The sequence below is a fragment of the Zonotrichia leucophrys genome, chromosome 23, assembly GCF_028769735.1.
Source record: "Zonotrichia leucophrys gambelii isolate GWCS_2022_RI chromosome 23, RI_Zleu_2.0, whole genome shotgun sequence".
NCBI lineage: Eukaryota > Metazoa > Chordata > Aves > Passeriformes > Passerellidae > Zonotrichia > Zonotrichia leucophrys.
The window spans coordinates 6,448,357-6,469,927 of record NC_088192.1 but is presented as its reverse complement, the minus strand read 5'-3'; the positions used below and the strand labels follow the sequence as shown (position 1 = coordinate 6,469,927).

At 55.8% G+C, this 21,571-nt stretch overlaps 1 protein-coding gene across 2 annotated transcripts in view; it reads right to left on the bottom strand.

Annotated features, from left to right (window-relative positions):
- Positions 1-4,371: 4,371 nt before the first annotated feature.
- SDC3 (syndecan 3) overlaps positions 4,372-21,571 on the bottom strand; it is a 47,172-nt gene continuing 29,972 nt past the window's right edge. Inside the window, exons 2-6 of one of the 2 annotated variants that reach the window (XR_010442651.1) lie at positions 15,063-15,180; positions 13,802-14,445; positions 12,014-12,284; positions 10,803-11,326; positions 4,372-10,629 (exon numbers count right to left, since the gene is read on the bottom strand). Coding sequence is in view for 1 of the 2 variants with exons in the window: in XM_064731335.1 (XP_064587405.1) it covers positions 11,160-11,326; positions 12,014-12,284; positions 13,802-14,445; positions 15,063-15,180 (1,200 nt within the window). In the remaining variant the exon portion in view is untranslated. Of the gene's footprint in view, positions 11,327-12,013; positions 12,285-13,801; positions 14,446-15,062; positions 15,181-21,571 lie in introns of both variants that reach the window. The other variant, XM_064731335.1, reaches the window with a different exon arrangement.

Sequence of the window (21,571 nt, the reverse complement as noted above, 5' to 3'; positions counted from 1 at the left end):
GTGTTAATTCCCGGCGTCTAAAAATAGCCACAGAGCCGGGAATGTGTGCAGGAGACACAGGTGAGGGAATAAAGGGGGGAAAAGCACATTTCAAACAGGTTGGGTTATTCAAATCAGAGCTGATTGCCTCTGGGGTTGCTGCAGGATGCTCCAGACAGGGCAGGGGGGATCCTGGTTCCTTCTCCTGCTGCACCTCAAATTCCCTGTCCTGGTGGGGGATCCTGTTCATTTCCAGGGCATTCCGTGGGAATCCATGGGTGTTTCAAAGGGATCAAATCCACGATTTGTTGACCTTGAGCTGCAAAGCTGCAACATTGCTGGCAAAACCCCCTCCTGCCCTGTGTGAGGAACATCCCAGGGATTGTTTAATGCCAGGATGGGCAGCTGGAAGGGACATTTCCACACCTCAGAGACCTCATCTGACACTCGCAAAATGAGCTCCTGCCCTGTTTAAAGGTTCTGGGTGGGGATGGGATGCAGCTGGATCCAGAGGGGTCTGACAGGTGGCTCAAGGACATCCAAACTTCTCCAGGGGTGTTGTTTAAAGGGAATGCTGAGGATTTCTGGGGTGGGATGCAAGGATCACCCAGCAGCTCCTCCTGCCCGGTGAGTTTGGATCAGACCTGGAGAGATCCCCAGGCTGTGAGAGAAGGAGGGTGTCCCCTACCTCTGTCATAAGGCCTTCCCAAAAATGGCAGGAATAACAGAATACAGGAATGGTTTGGGCTGGAAGGAACCTTAAATCCAATCCAGTGCCATGGCAGGGACACCTCCCAGTGTCCCAGGTGCTCCAAGAACTTCCAGGGACACTTGGATCCCTTCCAGGGATCCGGAGATCTCTGGCAATTCCAGCCCAGCCCCTGCCCACCCTCAATGGGAACAATTCCCAATTGCCAAGATCCCATCCAGCCCTGCCATTCCTCTGGCACTGGCAGCCATTCCCTGGCTCCTGTCCCTCCATCCCTGTCCCCAGTCCCTCTGCAGCTCTCCTGGAGCTCCTTCAGGCCCTGCAAGGGCTCTGAGCTCTCCCTGGAGCCTTCTCCTCTCCAGGCTGGACATTCCCAGTCTGGCTCCAGAATTATGGAATGGTTTGGGCTGGGAGGTGCCCTAAAGTCCACTCAGTCCTTCCACTGTGCCAGGTGCTGCCAGCCCCAATGCCCAGCCTGGCCTTGGGCACTGCCAGGGCTCCAGGGGCAGCCACAGCTGCTCTGGCAATTCCAGCCCAGCCCCTGCCCACCCTCCCAGCCTGAATCCCTTCCCAGTATCCAACCCTGCTCCCAGTTTAACTCAGTGGGCCAAATCCAGGGAGAAATCCCATGGCAGTGCCGGGAACCCCCATCCATGGTGGGAGCAGCTCAAGTTTCCCTCTGGATTTCATTCCCAGGGAGGAAATGGGCTGGGAGCTTTATCAGGAGCAGCTGTTCCCATTCCCAGAGATTCCGTGGGGATGGGAGAGGGTTACAGAAAATGAGGGAGGCAGGATCTGCTCGGAAGGTTTGGATTTGATCTAAGTGGGAATTCTGCAATGGGTTCTGTCTTTATTAGAATTATAATTATCATTGTTTTGTTCCAGGCAGCAGCTCAGGCTCCCCATTATTTTTAATTGGCTTCTTTCCTCGTTAGATGGAACACAGATTCGTCAGCGGGCACAATTCCTCACGGAATGCAAACCCAGGCACCGAATGTCCGGGCTCCAGCAGTTCTGGATAAACACTGAGCGTTTCTATAGTGGGAAATGCTCCCTTAGGGAATTCTCTGTCCTGGGGATGTGGGACACGGCCGAGCTGTCCTGTCCCCGCACAGGGATGGATTCAGACTCGGGGAAAACAATTGGAGGGCAGGAAATAGGTGGGAATAGGAGGGACAGAATTCCCAAAGGTGCATTCCTGCTGCAATTGTCTTGGAGCAGGTAAATACCCGGGAATTTGGTATTTGAACCAGGAACTTGGCTCAGCTGCTGGAATAACCACCGGGGCTCAGGAAATGCTGGAATTCTGCTCCTTGCCTCCGATCCTGAACAATGGTCCCAAACTCCTCGGAGTGCCCAGATTTCATTGCTCCCCCCGGGCAGGACAAGGAGCCGTATCCGGCCATTCCCGCTGGGATTTCAGCGCTCTTTGTCCTCCAGGGCTTCCTGTCCTTGGAAAGCAGGGAAAGGGGCCAGGAGCTAAAAAAGGTGGGAAGAAACACGTGGAGGAGGCGCGGGCAGGAGGATTTGTGGAGCCGGGGAGGGTGGGGAAGAGGTGGGAATGAGGATGGGGAGGGGTTGTTTATGTGCAGGAATGCAGAGGGTTCTGAAATGGGATTTTCCAGGGAGGCAGGAGGGGACAGCGTGTCCATGGAGTGAGGCAGGAGCTTCTGGGATGAGCCTTGGGAGCAGCAGGTTGGGGCATGGGATAAATCCCCTTCATTTGGGGTATCCAGAAAAGCTCAGGGAGGATTTGGGACCCACTGACGACCCCCACAGCTCAGGGCTGGCACCTGAGGACCCTTCCCATCTGTGTGGTCGCCTGGCCACTCAGGTGTGGCTGTTCCCTAAAACCCCTCTCAGCCCCCACGGGCTCGGTGCCTTTGGGCCGTTCATTTTCCAGGTGAAATCCCAGTCCTGGTGTTATTTTTGTGTGCTTTGCTCACATCACAGAGATTTATAGAGGCTGATTCACAGGGTGCAAAAAAAATCCCAAATAAACCACATTTGGGGCTGTCCTGGTAAATCCTGGGGTCTGCAACGGCACTGCAGGAGTGGAAAATTCCTGTAAGAGCCGTTGGGGTGGAAAATAAATAAAAAATGGGGATTGGGATATAATCAGAGGCTGTTTCCAGCCTTCAGCCCGAATTCCAACACCTTGGGCAGGCAGTTGCTCATTTCTGCTCTGCCAAACGCAGGAGCAGAGCACAGTGGGGTCATTATTGGGGCTGGGAGCCAGGATTAGGGCCCTTCCCACCAGGAATGCTGAACTGCTGCTGCAGGCAGGGATTGCTGATGGAACTGCCCCGCTCTGGGAAACGGGCTGAAAAGGGGAGGATTTGGGGCTTTTGGTGCTGTGACCATCCCGGAGGGTTCCTGAGCTGCTCCCAGGAGATTTGTCCTGCTGGAGGCTGAGGGCTGGGGTATCCTGAGAGCTGCTGAACCCCTCAGGGGGTGAAGCACTTGAAGCAGAGGTTCCTGAGGGAAGCCGGGTCATAGAAACCCATCCTCCAAGCCCAAAGAGAAGGATATTCCCTGGATTTTGGGCCAGCAGGTCATAGAAACCCATCCTCCAAGCCCAAAGACAAGGATGTTTCCTGGATTTTGGGCCAGCAGGGTCATAAAAATCCATTCCCCAAGCCCAAAGAGAAGGATATTCCCTGGATTTCCAGCCAGCTGGACATCACTGGGGCTGGGGGAATATTTCTGGGAGACTCCTGGGTTTTGGCACTGGGGCTGGGGGTGGCTCTAAGGGCAGCATGGGGACACCCAAACCCTGCCTGCTGCTCCCGGGATGGATCCAGGGAGGTCTGACCTGGCAGGAGCTGGGTAAAGACATCCAGGGTGTCCTTAGGAAGGCCAAGAGCAGCCCAAGAGGATTTCTGGGGTGGGATGCAAGGATCACCCAGCAGCTCCTGCTGCCAGCTGAGTTTGGATCAGACCTGGAAAGATCCCCAGGCTGTGAGAGAAGGGGGGTGTCCCCTACCTCTGTCATGAGGCTTTCCCAAAAATTCCAGGAATCACAGAATCGTGGAATGGTTTGGAATGCAAGGGACCTTAAACCCCATCCAGTGCCACCCCTGCCATGGCAGGGCCACCTGCCACTGTGCCAGGTGCTGCCAGCCCCAATGCCCAGCCTGGCCTTGGGCACTGCCAGGGCTCCAGGGGCAGCCACAGCTGCTCTGGCAATTCCAGCCCAGCCCCTGCCCACCCTGCCAGGGAACAATTCCCAATTGCCAAGATCCCATCCAGCCCTGCCATTCCTCTGGCACTGGGAGCCATTCCCTGGCTCCTGTCCCTCCATCCTTGTCCCCAGTCCCTCTGCAGCTCTCCTGGAGCCCCTTCAGGCCCTGCAAGGGCTCTGAGCTCTCCCTGGAGCTTCTCCTCTCCAGGGGAGCATTTCCAGGCTGTGCTGGGATCATCAAGGGCTCTGGTGGGAGTATCCAGGGCTGTGCTGGGATGGCCCAGAGCTGTACTGGGATCATCCATGGCTCTACTGGGATCATCCAGCACTATATTGGGATCATCCATGGCTGTGCTGGAATGTTCCAGGTTCCTCAGCATCGCTGCAGTTGCCATGGAAACCATTCGTTAACCCCACCCTGATGGGCCCAGGACCAGGCAGAACCTTCTCCCTCCGCTCCCGGAGCAGCACCAAGAACTCAGGCCAGGCCCTGGGCAGACAATGTTTAAATGACTTTATTTTTTATCTTTTCCTCATTTTATAAATGGGCACAGCACAGAAATAATTAAAAAAAATAGACAGTACCATTACAGTGCTAGATCCATTGGCAAAGATTATTTTTAGAGTCTTTTTTTTTTTTGTCATTATTTTTAAAGTTTTGGCCATTGAGTAAGAACAAAAACAATTAACAAACATTTTCTTTTCCTTTCCTTTTCGAAACAGACACTATGAAGCCATTTCAGTACTAAACTCTAGGAGAGTTATGTACATACAAAAAAAAGTTCTGTTTAAGATATGTCTCCTATTAAAAATATTTACATGCATTTTTTTTCCCTCCCGGATTCATTGAAAGCTCCAACATTTGTAGTTTTCCAGATCTTTGTTTTGTTCTCCTATGGGGATTGGAAATCAGCTCCAAAAAAAAAGTTGGAATTACTTCAATCTTCTGGAAAGGGAGATTTTTTTAAATTTTATTTTTGGGATGTTTATCAATGGAATTTTTTTTGTCTTTTTTTTACAATTATTTTATTTTTAATTTATACAAGAAGGTTCGATGTTTATTTACAGGAGGAGCAGTGGGTGATGGTTTATCCTGGAGATGTGGTGGTGAGAGAGAAGGGGGGGAATTTAAAAAGTTTTTCTATCAAACTGCAATGGATTCCTGTTTTTCGGGAGTCTGGTTTGATTGTCAGCTGGGCTGGGGTGACTTCGGCCAGGGGGGACCCTGAACGGGGGCAATTCCTGCAGGAAAAACCCCTGGAGCCCTGGAGGTCTTGGGAGAAGTGCTGGAGTGTGAAAAATCAGGGGATTTTTACCCAAAATTTAAAAGAATGGGGGAAATAAACACAGAAATAAAAGTTGGGATCTGCAGACCCTCTGGGGCTCCTTTAAGAGAAGGGGGAGCTGCTGGCACAAGGACTGGGGAGGCTCCGGAGCCTGCGGGGATTTGGATCCACCCCGGGATCCCAGCCCGGATCTGCTCCAGCCCTGCAGTGGTAAAAGGCTCCTGATCCCACCTGGGAGATCCCAACCCACCGAGACCAGGATTGGGATCGGGATCGGGACTGGGATCGGGATTGGGACTGGGATTGGGACTGGGATCGGGATCGGGACTGGGATGTGAAGGACAGGGAGGGGAGGGAGGAGCAGCAGGAAGTGGAGAAGTGGAATCCCACATCCCTTGGGACAGGAAATCCTGCATCCCTTGGGAGCGGGGCCAAGTCTGAATCCCACATCTCTTGGGACAAGGAATGAGGCCGAATCCCACATCATTTGGGACAGAGAATCCTGCATCCCTTGGGACAGGGAATGATGGGAATGCCACACCCTTTAGGACAGAGAATCCTGCATCCTTTGGAAATGAGGCCAAGGCTGAATCCCGAATCCCTTGGGACAGGGAATGAGGGGGAATCCCAAATCCTTTAGAAAAAGGGTTGAGGCTGAATCCCACATCCCTTGGGAGAGGAAATCCCACATCTCTTGGGAGCAGGGCCAAGGCTGAGTCCCGAATTCCTTGGGCAGGGACTCCTGCATCCCTTGGGACAGGGAATGAGGCTGAATCCCACATTCCTTGGGACAAGGGCCAAGGGCTGCAGAGCCCAGCATGTGGTGCTAGAGGACAAATCCTCCTCCTTTTCCTCCTTTTCCTCTTTTTCCTCCTCCTTTTCCTCTTTTTCATCCTTATTTTCCTCTTTTTCCTCCTCCTTTTCCCCCTCAGGAGCAGAGCCCCCTGGCCCCATGCCCATCTATACATCTCTACATATACATTAATTACATACACACATTATATACACACACAGACAGCCCCAGCCCAGCCCCACTCCTGGGATCCCAGGGAGCTCATTCCCACCAAACTTGTCTGGATTGAGATCTCAGAGTTACTTCAGAGCCTGGCAGAAAACCTTGGAGCATGGAAAAGATCATGACAAGGGTGGTTATGGGAGGAAAAGGGAATTAAAAAATCCATTCCAGTTCTTGGCTGGTGGATTTGTTCCTGTGGAAGGATCTGAGCTGGGGATTCACAGCACAGGTAGCTCAAAATGCTGGAGATGAGCAAAGGAACTCCCAGACAGGGATTGTCAGGGAAATGGGGGAGGGAGAGGGGGAATTTGAGGCAAACCAGCCCATCCTGGCAGTCAGCCAGCCCAAGCCATGCCTGTCCCATCCCTTTCCCTGCAGCTGGGTCCCCCAGCATGGCTCGTTATGGAAAGGTCCAAAATCAGAGTGGTTTTGGAGCTAAGGGGCAGCTCCATCCCAACAGACATCTCGTGCTTTTCATGGAAAAATCCCAGATAAGAGAGATTTTTAGAGCTAAGGGGACAAATCCCATCCTGCAAAACCCACTCAGGGCCAGACCCTGCTGCTGCTGGGCCCCTTCCATGTCCTGCCCTTACCAAACTCCCCATTCCAGCCCTGGTTTGAGCTCTCTGCTCTTCCCTTCCCTTTGGATGTGGCCTAGGAGTTCCTGGCTGTTCTGCTGGATTTTCTCCATCTTTTCCTGCTGCAATTCCAGCAGGGAGAGCCTCAAGGCTGGCACAGCTGGCAGAACAGCCCACACCACCCTGCAATTCCAGAAACTCCTAAAATGATCCAGCTGGAACAGCCAAGGTTCTCCCTGCAGCTCCAGCACATCACACACACACAGTAACGAGCGGAAAAGAAATGGAAAAGCCATGGAAAAATCCCTCAAGGAGCACAGCTGGAAGGACCAGCACATCTGGGCACTGCTCCAGCTGGGATCAGGGTGAGGGATGGGAATTTGGGCAGAGGGGATGGGAAAGGAAGATGCTGGAGATGCTTCTGCTCCCACTGAAGTTAATTTTCCCAAAAATCTGTTCTGGGGGAAGCTGGAAGCTCCTGTGTGGAGCCTCCTCCTCTTCCCCATCCCTGTTCCCATCAGGAATCCCTGGAAAGCCCCGGAGCAGGAGTGCCTGCAGGAGGGAGCAGCTGCCTCCACCTGCACCAGGCACCAACCCTCAGGTTGGGTTTTTATCCATCCCTGTGGCTCTGCTCAGGGAGAAATGCCTTTATCCAGGATTTTTTGGGGAGATGGACTTCCCCAAAAAATCCTGCCTATACTCAGCTCCATCCCATCTCCTTGGAGGGAGGCACAGGGTCACATCCTCCAGAACAAGACTTTTTTGTTCCCTTCAAACATTGACTCCAACAGCCCCCATGGATCTGAGGTGACACAAGAGGCTGTGACATCACTACACAACCACAAAATTTGGCTCCAAAACAAAAAACTCTCCTGGAGCTCACATCCCTCTCCTCGTGGAGAGCAAAAGTGTGAGAGCAGGAGATAATGAATTATTTCATCACTTCTGATTAGCAGTTTGGTTGCCTTCACCTTTTTTTATTGTGTTTATCTCAGATTTTAATTACTGCAGAAGCCCTGCCCAGGCTCCTCTCACCCTCCCACCTCCGGCTTCCCTCACTCCCGAAGCTGTGATGGATTTAAGTGCCAGGATTACAACCTAACACCAGCTGAGAGGGACGAGGTTAAGCTTGAGTGAGTAAAAAAACTGTATTATGGAACTTCAGACTATTAAATAGGAGGAAAAAATGGAATGAAGAAGATTAAGGAGGCAACTCTGAAAAGCAGCATTAAAAAGATTAAGCTGGGAGGGATTTTTATTTTTTTTTTTAAGCAAGCTCTAAAGATTTAATCCAGGTTTCCCAAAAGATGGGGATTTTGGGTGACCTTGATGACCTTGACTTGCGCCACTCCCCTTTGTGTGATCCCAACAGGGAAAAATCCTCCAAATCATCAAATCCAGGAGTCCAAACTCCCCCTGGAGCAGCACAAATTTGCTCTGGGTTGGCACCAGGCTCCTTTAGAGTGTGCTCCCTCCTTTGGAGCATCCTCATCCTTATCCTCATCCTTATCCTCATCCTCATCCCCCCTCGGGGATAGACACGGAAATGGTCACTCCCAGCACCACCCCAACCATCCAACAGGGCTTTCTCCAAGCTCCAAGAAACCAAACCATGAGGATTTTGAGGCTGACAGCTCAAAAATGAGGATTTGGAGCTGACCCACATGTGGGTCTCTGTTCCCTATCCTGAAGTAAAGCCAGGTCGTCATTTTGGGTTATATCCCAGGGAAAAGCAGCCCAGAGCTCCCAACTTCCCAACTCCAAATCCCACCCAATCTTCCTAGTGCACTGAGAAATTCCAGGGATTTTGTTTCCTTCCACACCTGTGTTACTGTGGGTGTACAGGAGTGGAGATATGTATTTATATATATTCAAAATATTCTTCTGGCCTCAAATCCCTTCCACAACGAAGCTCTTCTGTCCAGGGCCATGAAACCCTAAATCCCCCAATCCCCTCAGGGGCAAAAGTGTCTCTGGCTCTGTTAATTCACAAAGCAATGATTTTTTCCCCCAGATTTTCCCATTTCAATTGTTCCAAGAGCAAATCAAAACTCTCCATGGGACCCCATCGAGATCACAACCATTGAGACAATAAAACCCCACAATCAGGGCTCCAGCTAATTAAGAGCCACCTCATTGAAACACCTTAATTAAAATATCTGAGTTAATTAATCTGCACCCTGGGCAGCCTCAGAGGGGATACCTGGGCTGTGGCAGGGTTGGGTTCTCTCCAGCCCTGTGGGTTGTGCAGGGATTTAAACACCAGTGAAGGAAAACCATCAATCCCAGGGATGCAATATCAAAGGGAAACCATCAATCCTGGGTGTTTGCATCAATTTTGGGATCTTTGCAATGATCCAACCAGCCCTGGGGCTGAGCCGTGGTTCTGCCTCCCCTTCCTCACCTCGGTGGGACCCTGAGGGTTCAGGGATGGTCCCTGCTTGGATTTCCCCCCTTAGGCTGCATCCCACGCCCTGCAGAGCTCTGTTATCCCCTCTGGAAGAGCCAGGCACAGGATTCAGCTTCTCCATTCCCAGCTCCTCCCAAAGGAATGTCCAGCAAAGCCGAGCTTTAGTGGTCACAGTGAAAACCCAGCCCAAGCCAAGTCCCTTCCTGGCCAAACGCCTCAGCCAGATGTGGATCCAAGAGATTCCAGGGGTGACTGGATGGCAGCATGGGATGCCTCAATGCAGCTCCACAAGCTCTCCAGAATGTTGATCCAAGGGATAATTCCCAGTGTTTGTATTTATTTCCTTTTTTCCCCACTCCAGGAGCAAATCCCAGGTATTCCAGCTCCTTGTGCTTTTCCCAAGGCTCCAGGAGCGTTGGAGAGTCACGTTCTCTCTTCCAGCAGAAGGAGATTCCTGCAGAGCGACCAACCCCATCCCAAAGGAAAACCAAAAAATAAAGACGAGACAGAAGGAAGGGAATCTCCTTCTTTTATGGACGGAAAAATAAGGGCAATAAATCCAAAGCAAACCCCCTGCGCCCCAGGGCTGGCAGGAGGGGTCTGAATCCCAGAGTTCGTGGTGGTGGTGTTGGGAAAAGTCCAGTTGAGCTCCAGGCACCGTGGGCAGCCCATCCCGTGCTCTCCAGGGCACTCCCGGGCACGGCTGCCCTGGCATCGGCTCCTTGGCATCGGCTCCATGTCCCGTCCCTCCCGCCAGCAGAAAGGCCAGCGGTGCTCAGTGTCACCTCAGGGTGCTCGGTGTGACTGTGGCGCGCTCGGTGTGACCCACGTGCACTCGGTGTCACCTTGGGGTGCTCACTGTGACTGCAGCGCTGCTCAGTGGCACCTCAGGGTGCTCGGTGTGACCGCAGTGCTGCTCGATGTCACCCAGGTGCGCTCGGTGTCACCTTGGGGTGCTCGCTGTGACCACAGCACTGCTTGGTGTGACCCGGGCGTACTCGGCGTGATCGTGGCGCTGTTCTGGGTGACCTCAGTGCTGCTCAGTGTCACCACGGTGCTGCTTGGTGTCACCTCAGGGTGCTCAGTGTGACCACGGCACTGTTCAGAGTGACCCGGGTGTGCTCGGTGTCACCTTGGCGCCACTCAGCGTGACCCGGGCACTGCTTGGTGTCACTGTGGTGCTGCTCACTGTGACCATGGCGTGCTCAGTATGACCATGGTTGTGCTTGGTGTCACCTGGGTGCTGCTTGGTGTGATGGCAGCATTGACTGCTTGATGTGACTGGGCACACTCAGTGTGACCATGGCACTGCTCAGTGACACCTCAGCACTGCTTGGTGTGACCATGGTACTGCTCAGTGTCACCTTGGTGCTGCTTGGTGTGACGGCAGCGCTGCTTGATGTGACATGGGCACTGCTTGATGTGACTTGGGCACACTCTGTGTGACCACAGCACTGCTCAGTGTCACCTCAGCGGTGCTCAGTGTCATCTTGGGGTGCTCAGTGTCACCTCAGCGCTGCTCGGTGTGTCCACGGCACTGCTTGGTGTCACCTTGGCACTGCTTGACGTGACCTGCTGACTGTAGCAGATAGGGCAACACCTGGACACACTCTGTGTGACCACAGCACTGCTCAGTGTCACCTCAGCAGTGCTCAGTGTCATCTTGGGGTGCTTGGTGTGATGGCAGCACTGCTTGACGTGACATGGGCACTGCTTGACATGACCTGGGCACACTCCATGTGACAACAGCAATGCTCGGTGTCACCTTGGCAGTGTTCAGAACCCCAGTTCTGCTCCGGGCACCCCATGCCCCCCATGCCAAGGACGCGTTTCCTCCTTCAGCCGCTGCGGGTTTTGCTTTTAAAAATTCACAGTCTGATCCCAAAAAAAGAGAGAGAGGAGGGAGGGGAGAGAGAGACTGGATGGAGGAGAGGAGGAGGAGGGTTTGGAGCGGGGAGGGAGGGAGGGAGGAAGCGTGAGGCACTCCGGGCTCTCCGTCTACGCGTAGAACTCCTCCTGCTTGTCGGGCTTCTGGTAGGTGACGTTGGCCTGCTTGGGCTCCTCCAGGGTGTAGCTGCCCTCATCCTTCTTCTTCATGCGGTAGATGAGCAGCATCACCAGGAAGGCGGCAAAAAGGGCGCCCACCACGCCGCCCACAATCACCGCTGCAACAACGCACAGGGACACGGCTGTCAGTGCCACCCATGACTGTCAGTGCCATCCCCTGCATCCATCAGTGCCACCCACAGCCATCAGTGCCACCCGCGGCTGTCAGTGCCACCCACAGCCATCAGTGCCACCTGCGGCCATCAGTGCCACCCACATTGTCAGTGCCACCCACAGCCATCAGTGCCACCCACAACTGTCAGTGCCACCCGTGGCTGTCAGTGCCACCCACAGCCATCAGTGCCACCCACAGCCATCAGTGCCACCCACAACTGTCAGTGCCACCTGCGGCCGTCAGTGCCACCCATGACTGTCAGTGCCATCCCCTCCATCCATCAGTGCTACCCACGGCCATCAGTGCCACCCACGGCTGTCAGTGCTACCCACAGCCATCAGTGCCACCCACGGCTCCATCAGTGCCACCCACCACTGTCAGTGCCACCCAAGGCTGTCAGTGCCACCTACAGCCATCAGTGCCACCCGCAGCTGTGAGTGCCACCCATGGCTCTCAGTTCCACCCACGGCCATCAGTGCCACCGACAGCTCTCAGTGCAACTCCCTCGTCCATCAGTGTCACCCCTCTGACCATCAGTGCCATCCCCCTGCCTCTCAGGGTCATCCCCAGCCATCAGTGCCACCCCTCTGGTCCTCAGTGTCACCTCCAAACCCCCGGTCCCATATCTCACCTATCAACACCTCTTTCCTCTCCAGGATGTTTTTCTGGGGCAGTTGAGCGGCCGAGTTGCCCGAGTCTATCGTGTTGTCCAACAGCCCCGTCTCCACGTTCCTGCCGGGCCCCGGCCCTGCTGGCGGTGTCACCACAGCCACCACCTCATTCCCGAGGTCGGGACGAGTCGTCTCCTCTTCCTCCCGGATCTCGAAGTCCCCGCTGGGGCCGCTGCTGGCCGGCACCTCTGGCTCCTTGTCGGGGGCTGTTGTCACCTCCCCTGGCTCCATCTGGGAGAAAGGATAAGATGGAGCAGGGGACAAGGACCAAAGGGTGTCCACAGGGAGGACATCACCAGACCGAGGATAGGGTGGGGGACATGGGGATGACATTGGGATGTCCCTTCCCTGTGTCACTGAAGTTGTACCACAGCAACAACACAACCCCATGTCGTGGTCACCAAATGGCTGAGGCCACCATGGCTGAGCCAGGCCATTCTCTGTCCCCATCCCAGGACCTGTTCCCTGTAGTTTCTCCTAAAGAGATCCCATTCCAGATCCTCCACCCTTTCAGGGAAGGATTTCTCCCCGGTATCCCATCTCAGACCCTGTGCTGGGCTCTCTCCCCAGAGCACAGGTGGGATGTCACTGCTGGAAGGTGACTCACTCCTAACAGGAGGTGACACAACCTCCATGCCGCACCAGCATGGCAAGAGGAAGGATTGGATGCTGCTGGATGAGCTTCACGGGTCCCTTCCCCCTTCCTGCTGCACAGGGCAGGAGCAGGAGGATGGGCCTCTATCACCCAGGCCACAGGGCTGTCACCCAGCCCAGCTCCCTGCTGTCCCTGCCCAATTCCCTTAACAAGGAGGGGGTCCCGGCCTCAAGGGTTGCCTGGGAATATGATCCATGCCACCCCCTCCATCCCGTCCCTGATCCATTCGCTGGGATCCTCCTGCACATCCCCTCGGGACCAAATCTCCGGACGTTTCCCCATGTACCTCGGCATCCACCAAGCTGGAGAATCCCCGAGCCAAACCTCCCCCGGACCCCTCCCTGCTGGGGCGATGGGCTCCGTCCCTCCTGCCTCGGTCACTGAGCAGGGTTCGGGATGAGCCGGGATTCGGGATGAGCCGGGAGCTGTCTGGGGCGGGGCTGGGAGCCCTCTCCATGTCCCGCTGCCCCGGGGCCCGCGCACGGCTCAGCGCTTCCCACGAGCGAGCGGCCGCGTTTGTGACAGGGATTAATTGAAGGTCAGCGGGAGCCCCGAGCGCTCCGAGCACGCATTTGCAGGCGGAAAAGAGAGAGTAGTTTAGACAAATCACTCCACCTTTCAGTCAAAGCGGCTGCAAAGGGCCCCTGAGGGGCTCTGAATGCGAGATGGAGCTGAAATTCCTGCTCAGGACACCCGATGGGCTGGAAATGCACCATCAAGCGGTAATTGAGGAGAGTTTGGGACTCCCGGCGAGGGGCGGGAGCTGGGACATGACACCGAACCCCGAGGACAGTCGCTGTGTCCCCTGGGATGCGGCACCGCTGCCCTCCTGCCTGGGGAAGCCGCTCCGAAGGAGGCAGAGCGGGGTCACCGGGGTGGGTGGCACATCCTGGGTGCCCCAGGAGCCTGAACCCCTGCCCGGGCTGAGCTCCCCCTTCTCCTCCTTTGGCTCTGGAAGAGCCCAGCCTGCCTCCACCTCCCTCAGAGCAAATGGCCAAGGATGGATGGGCACCAAAGGCCTCCCGTGGCCACCACTTTGGCTTCCAGGGAGCCCAGGAGCCCCGAGCAGGTGAGAAGGGCTCTGGCCTCCTACCTGGGGGGCCTCAGTGGGCGGCAGCGTGGTGGCCGTGGGTGGCAAGGCCGTGCTTTTCTCGGGGAGCTCTGCAGTCCTCGAGGTGCTGGGCTTTGGCAGGGCCCTGGGCCTGGCCGTGCTGGTGGGGACAGCGCGTGACGTGGCCACCTCTGTCGGCGTGCTGGTCTCGGGGACAGGCGTGGTGGGGGTCTCCAGGGTGGTGGGGGTCCGGGTGGTGGCCGCCTTGGTGGCCAAGGGGGGCAGGAACCTCCGGATGGTGGTGGGCTTGGCCGTGGCCACAGTGGTGCTGCTTGTGGTCGTGGTGGCCTCCGTGGTGGTGGTGGTGGTGGTGGTGGTCGTGGTGGCCATGGTGGTCGTGGTGGTGGTGGCCATGGTGGTTGGGGGCTCGCTGGCCGTGGTGCTGGTGGTGGTGGCAGTTGTGGTTTTCCAGCTGGGCACCACCGGTGCTTCTGTGGTCCTGGGGATGGGGAAGGCGCTGGTGGCCTGCCCGGGGGTGGTGTCCTGGGGGGTGGGGGACGGCTCCAGGGGCGTTGCCATGGGCTGGGCAGCAGTGACGGGCAGCACGGCCGCCGTGGTGGGCAGTGTCACCAGCGTGTCCGTGGTCAGGCTCACGGCCGTGTCCAGCCCCGGCTCTGGCTCGAAATCTGAAACGGGGACAAGAGGGAGGAGTGAAGCTGCTGCTGATGCATTTCCATGGCATCACCCCCAAAATCCGAGAGCACGGATGGTTCCAGACTTGGCAGAAACCAAGGGCTGTGCCCATGTGGTGGCCAAAGCCCTCTCTGGGGTCTGTGAGGGGCCAGTCCTGCCCGGTAGGGCCAGAGGGTGAACCGGGACATGGAGCCCAACTTTTGGGACAGTTCCCATTTCTTTTGTCTCAGAGGACAATTCCAGTGCTGGATAAAGGGCAATTCCCTCCCTCACATCCCCTCTCCAGCCTTCCAACCTCACAGTCAGCCAGACACCCCTCTCCAGAGCTTTCCAAAACCATAGCCAGCCAAAGACCTTCCCATGAACTGCCCAACTCCAAGCCAGCCAAGGGCCTTCCCAGGAACTCCTCATTCCCACAGCCAGCCAAGGACCTTCACTAGGAACTCCCCAACTCTACAGCCAGCCAGGGACTCTCACCAGGAACTCCTCATTCCCACAGCCAGTTCCTTCCCAGGAACTCCCCAACCATCCAGGGACCAAGCTGGCCAAGAACCCTTCCCAGGAATCCCAGGAACCCCCCAACCATCCAGGGACATTTCCCAGTACTCACACCCCGAGCCAGAACCGGAGTAGATGTCGTCCAGCTCATCCTCCCCAAAGGGATCGTCGTCCCCGGAGCCCTCCAGGTCCACGGGCCGCTCGAAGTTCTCATTGCGCCAGCGCTGAGCCTGTGACCAGAGGGACTCGTGAGTGACTCCAGTCCCACCCAGTGACACCCCAGCCACCCCTGGTGGTACAAAGCATGGGGAAAGCCAAGCAAAGGCAGCAGCAGCACAAACAGCTTTCAGCTGAACCACCCAGAATCGCAGCATTTTCCCCCAAACAACTCAGAGTGAGCTCACACCAACTCCAGCATTTCCCATGGACAAAAAAGCCTTTTATGGGGGAAAACCCAGCAATTCCTTTTGGAAGCTGTAAGAAAAATGCTTGGCTTGGTTCTCCATCTGGCTGCTGTTCAGGCTCGATGATTTCCCTGTGAGTCCTGGCTCCGGTGTGACAGCAACACCTCATCAGCTGCCACAGCTTGGGAAGCCTCCAGAGGAAACAACACCAGACTTCAAATATTCCCCTGCCTCCCAGAGCTGCGAAAACACGGGGAGCCCTCGCTAGCAGCACTCTTAAACATCTTGTTTTGCAGATCAAAGTGTCTCCTGTCGGCGTTGCAAGGAAACGCTTTGACACCTCATTACAAGGCAAACAAGGCGGCTTTGATCTGCGAGATCGCATCGGATGTTTCAAGATGTAACGAGCCAGGTTCGAGCTTCAGTTTCAAATCAAGGCCTTGAAGGGTCCCTGTCTCTCCCGGAGCATTTTACCTCCCGAAAACAGCTCCGGGTTTCTTTGTTTTCACTGCAGCTTGGAGCTTGAACAATCAGACAGAGGAATTTGGGACCTGACTCGCATTTTGTCCCCACATCCCTTCTCCCACCAGGAGGGAGAATCCAGCAGCTCAGGAAGGGCAGGGGGAGTTGAGCTTTTCAGTGTCTGAGCTGTGTCTGGCTGGATCTGTTCCAGCTGTCCCCAGCAGCCACTGGATGCATCCTGCCGGTCACCAGCACCCCACGTGCTTCCCAAACCTCTGGGAATATTCAGCCTTTGCCCCCCAGCTGTGCCATCCTGGATTCCAACAGCCCGTCACCAGCAGTTCACTGGAATTTGTGATCCAGCAGAACAAACCCTCAGGGATTTGGTAATTGCACAGCCCAAAAATATGAGACAGGTCACCAGAACTGATGGGAAGGCAAGGAAAAATGCCAAGGATTGAGGTGTGCGGGAAGAAACATTGGGAATCACTCTCATTTGCCTTTTGGTGTTTTTACACCAGAAGTATCAAGGCTGCCCAAGAAATGAGGAGAGCCTGGCACTCCCCAGCCCATCCCTGCTCCCGAGGGTGGGATTCTCCCTACGTGACCTGCAAAGCCTCTCCCTGATGGGAGCCACATGGCCCCGCTCCCTTTGTTCCTCCTGAAATTGGAACCAGATGAGGCCGTTCCAGACTCCTGGCTCTGGGCTTGGAGCAGGAAATGGGGACGGAAATCCCAGCTTGGCTCAGCAGCTCCCATCTGTCCAACAGCCATCTGTGCATCCATGCATCCACCTATCCTTCCATCCATCCATCCATCCATCCATCCATCCATCCATCCATCCATCCATCCATCCATCCATCCCCATCCATCCATCCATCCATCCATCCATCCATCCATCCATCCATCCTCCATCCATCCATCCATCCATCCATCCATCCATCCTCCATCCATCCATCCATCATCCATCCATCCATCCATCCATCCATCCATCCATCCATCCATCCATCCATCCATCCATCCATCCATCCATCCCCCTTACTCTAAACCTGAAAAAGCCCCATCCAGGACAGCACAAACCCCACAACAGCCCCACAGGCAGGACCAGACCTGGGTGGACCCCACTTGCAGCACAGCCCCAACCAAGCTCCACAAAGGCCTGAAGACTTGGGAACAATCTCCAGGTGTTCCTGGTGCCCAGGGACATTTGGGACACCGGGATGTTGTTCCCAAAGAAGCCCCCTCCCCACTCCATTCCCAAGGTGCTGATGTAACCTCCTCCCAGCTGCAGCCCCGACGGCTTGAGGTCAGGCTCATGCCATAAATCTTGGGAGCAGTCGGAGTTTATTTGGATTTAGTGCTGCTGGGATCGTTAATGCTCTGCGTGCCCCGGGCTGTGCCTGGCTCCCCCTCCCCAGGAACGAGGGGCTGCTCCTGGGGCTGCTCCCCCTGGGAATGAGGGGCTGCTCCCCCAGGAACAAGGGGCTGCTTCTGGGGCTTCTCCCCCTGGAATGAGGAGCTGCTCCCCCTGTCTGACCAGGATGGAGTGGAGGGAAGGCAGAGTTTGCCAGCCCAGGAAACCACAAATCACTCAGGACAGCAGCTCCCACCTCCCGACCTGGGGCTGCCTCCCCATCCATCACAGACCCCCCTCCCAATCCATCCCAGCCCCATTCCCAATCCACCCCAGTCCCCATTCCCAGTCCATCAGAGCCCCATTCCCCATCCATCCCAGCCCCCATTCCCAATCCATCACAGCCCCTAAGTCAAGCCTCAGCTGCCTGGTTTTGTCCCAAAAGAGAAACTTCCTCCAGACTTTATCCCTGCCCCCCCCATGGAGGGGGCTCCATGGGGTCAGACCACAGCTGGAGGGACCCTTGGATGTGCCAGATCCATCCTGCAGCCCCTGATCCCCTGGGATGGTGGCAGGGAGGGATGGAGCAGCTTCTCCAGAGAGAAAACCTTTCCCAGGGTACGAATCCCATGGGGATGTCACACCAGCCATGTCCCCATCTGGATCAGTCCCCACCGTGGCTGGGACAAGAGGCAGGTTTGCAGCATTCCAGGTGCTCCCAGCAACCCTCTCCAGGTGCTCAATCCAAAGCTGGGTGAGGCAGAGAGTTCCTTGGGGCAGGGAGGAAATCCCAGTGTGCTGCTGGCCCTGCCTCTGTCGCCCCTGTCACTCCCTGCCCTGGTGGCACCAGGATGCCATTTATTAGCCAGCTCCAGCCGAGGGCCAGCAGCTCCCGTCCCTGCAATCCCAACTGCCCAGCTGCCAGCTCTTGGCAGGGGTTCCTTCCCAAGCTCAGCGCTGCCTCATTAGGGAAATTAAACCCGGGATCACGGCAGAGCTGCTGGAGGCGGCGGGATGAGGCTGCCCTGGGGGGATGCATCACTTCTGGACAAGGAGTGGGAAGGTTTCCGTGTGCCCAGGGAGGAGCTGGCAGTGCCCAGGACTGTCCTGCAGCCAGGGAACTGCTCCTGTCACATCCCTGTGTCCCATGAGCCGTCTCTGGGGCCAGGACCCGGCTCTGGCATCGCCCAGACCCCAAACAACGGCCCCGTTCCCACTCCCCCAGGGTCCCCAAAGGTCACAGCTCTGCTGCTATAAAAACAAGCCCTGATGAAGAGCAGACTCCAGGGCAGGGCCAGAAAGTCACATTTCACTGAAAGCTCCCTCATTGTGCTCTGAATGACCCCGAATACGCGCCAGACACAAAGGGCTCGGATCTCAGCACTGTCACGGGCACTACATCGAGCTCGGATAAGAAACACATCCCCAGCCCATCCCAGAGGATCCTTTTCCCCCTGAAAAGGGGGATGGGCAGGTGATGATTCCCACCCAGACACTCCCTGCCCCCTTCCATGCTTGGCTGGGCTGGCAGGGAACGGCAGCCAAGGGACAAGGGACAGGCTCACAGCATTCCCAGCAGCACAAATCCCACCCAGAGCCCCCACAGAGCATTGGAAAGCCAGCGAGGGCTCGGAGCCCTTGGGCTGGCAGCATCTGAGCTGAGTAGGTGGGCAGGGAGGTTTCAGCCCTTCTCCATTGGCTGTGCCACCACCCCACATGGGCAGTGTCACCTCTCCTCTCCTCTCCTCTCCTCTCCTCTCCTCTCCTCTCCTCTCCTCTCCTCTCCTCTCCTCTCCTCTCCTCTCCTCTCCTCTCCTCTCCTCTCCTCTCCTCTCCTCTCCTCTCCTCTCCTCTCCTCTCCTCTCCTCTCCTCTCCTCTCCTCTCCTCTCCTCTCCTCTCCTCTCCTCTCCTCTCCTCTCCTCTCCTCTCCTCTCCTCTCCTCTCGGCAGCCATTGGTGACACCATTTTACAGGTGAGAAATGTAAATCTGGGCTGAAGGGTCTCACTCAGACCCCCAGGAGCAGATTTCCACGGGATTTGGGGGTTTAAAGAATGCAGGGCACAGAAGGGACCCTCCTGTCACCTTAGGGTACCAAGATGGTCCTGGAGGACAGAGAGCACCTGGTTTGGAGTTTCCTAAATTCTTCTTCCCCAGGCAGGGAGGGTCAGGGAATTTTATTATTTAGGGCATTTTCCACTTTGTGGAAGGGCTTTTGGAGAGACAGAGGATTTGGGGGCTTAAAAGAGGTGGAAACCAAGGCACAGAAGGGACCCTCCGGTCACCTCCATGTGTGGCACAAGGATGTTCTTGCAGACCCCTCTGCATCTCTGAACACATCCCGGGGAGCACCTGCTTTGGAGCTTCCTAAATTCCCTGTACATCCCCCCTTCCCCGGGCAGGCTGTTTTATTATTTAGGGCATTTCCACTCCACGGGATTTAAACTCCCCAAATCTGCCCCAGAACAGATCCCAAAGCACGCTGCCGTGGAAAAAGCTCTCAGAGCCGAGCGTTTGGCCTCGGGGGGAGGGAAACCTGGGCAATCAATCCATCTGCAAGCACCGGGAGAGGCCGGGAACCTCCCTGGGATGCTCTCGGGCCCTGCTGCGCCAGTCGCCATCGCCACGGCAACGGTCGCCATGGCAACGCCTCCTCCATGGCGACGCATCCCGCCGGAGCCAGGGGTGGTGTCCTGCATCCCGAACCAGGGATGGAGGCTCCTTCTCGGGGGGATGCAGTGAAATGGGGTCATGGGGTGGGGTAAGGGGGGAGAGGAGGCACCTCCAGCTCCTGGGGGAGCTCTCCCGATCGGGAGAATCCTGATTTAATTCCATGCATTCTGGGGAAGGTGGGAGCAGCACCCCCCGCTCCAGGAGCTCTGGCTGGGAGGGATCTGCTGCAGGTGGGAGGTGACAGGGACACCCCAGCCCGTGGGTGTTCCCAGCCCTCCTGGCTCCAGGCAGAACCTCAGGAGTTCTTTCCCTGAGGGAATCAGAAAGGAAATCAGGATCTGGCTCTAGAATGCTCCTGAGGAGCTGGGAGCCAGGGTCTGGTTGTGCCTGGAGCTCTGGCTGAGGGGACAAGGCCAGGTGGCCAAGTCCTTTCCTGGCCAGATTCCCTGGCAGCATCCACAAGCAGCTCCAGAGAGATAAGTCCCAGGAAAACACAGAATTCCAAGGAGCCCAGTCCAGGTCCAGCCAGGATCCTGAGGAGCCCCCCCATCCCACAGCCCCCAGGACCACGAGTGGTTGGAGATGAGGAAGTTCCTGCTGTGAGAAGGCCTGGAAGGGAGAGCTGGGGATGGAGGGGATTTTATTCCATGACAAGAATCCCTGTGTCCATCCAGCAGCCTCTGGAATTTCTGGGATGTGGGCTGGGGCCAAGGCAGGAAAAGGGGAGCAGTAACAGGGACACGGGGAAGCAGCCAGGTCCACATCCCAAAGGGGAAAGAGGGAAAGGAAGGTGGAATCAGGGGGAGAGCACCTGGAAAACGGGACAGGGCTGTGCAGGTGGCACGAGGATCCATTTCCCATCCCACGGATCCCCATCCCTTGGTGCCATGTCCAGGTTCTCGTCTCTGCACCCCCTTCCTGCCCATCCCACTTCCAAAATGAACAGCAAAACCAAAAACCCAAAATCTCTACACTTGTTTGGATTCCAGCTCCAGAGAAGCTCTGGGAAGCCCAAACCTGGAGAAACTCTAGGAGTCCCAAATCTGGAGAAGCTCTGGGAAGCCCAAATCCAGGGAAGCCCTGGGAATCCCAAATCCAGAGACAGCTCTGGAAAGCCTAAATCCAGAGAAGTTCTGGGAACCCCAAACCTGGAGAAGCTCTGGGAATCCCAAACCCAGAGGAGCTCTGGGAGCCCAAATCCCATTCCAACAGCTCTGAGTGCCACGGGGGCACCAGGACAGGACAAGGTGGTTGGAGAATGGCCCAGCCAGGTTGCCAATGGATCAGCAGCACCCCAGGCTGTTCTTCCCAGGGAAATGGAAGATCCGGGGATTTTGGAAAGCTTGGAATGACACAGCCAGGGCAGGAATCCGTCAGGAGCAGGAAGATTCTTTCTCCAGGAAAACACTTCTACACTGAGAATATATCACAGGGGAAATGTTGATTCTTTGAATATTTTCTATGGGATATTTTCAATTAATCACCCCTCAAAAGTCCTTTTCTGGTGTTTTATACTGAAAACCTCAATAACTCATCCCAGCAAGCGATTTAGGGATACTATAAACAGCTGGAATAATATGAGCTCCACAAAAAGCTGGAATGAAAACATCGTTCCTGAAGTTTAAAGAACTCCACGATTCTTTTCCCACTCCAAAACATCACTGAATTTCCACTCCTTGATCCAAGACTGGGAGCTAAAAATAAACCTGTTGGAAAGCTGCTCTGAGCA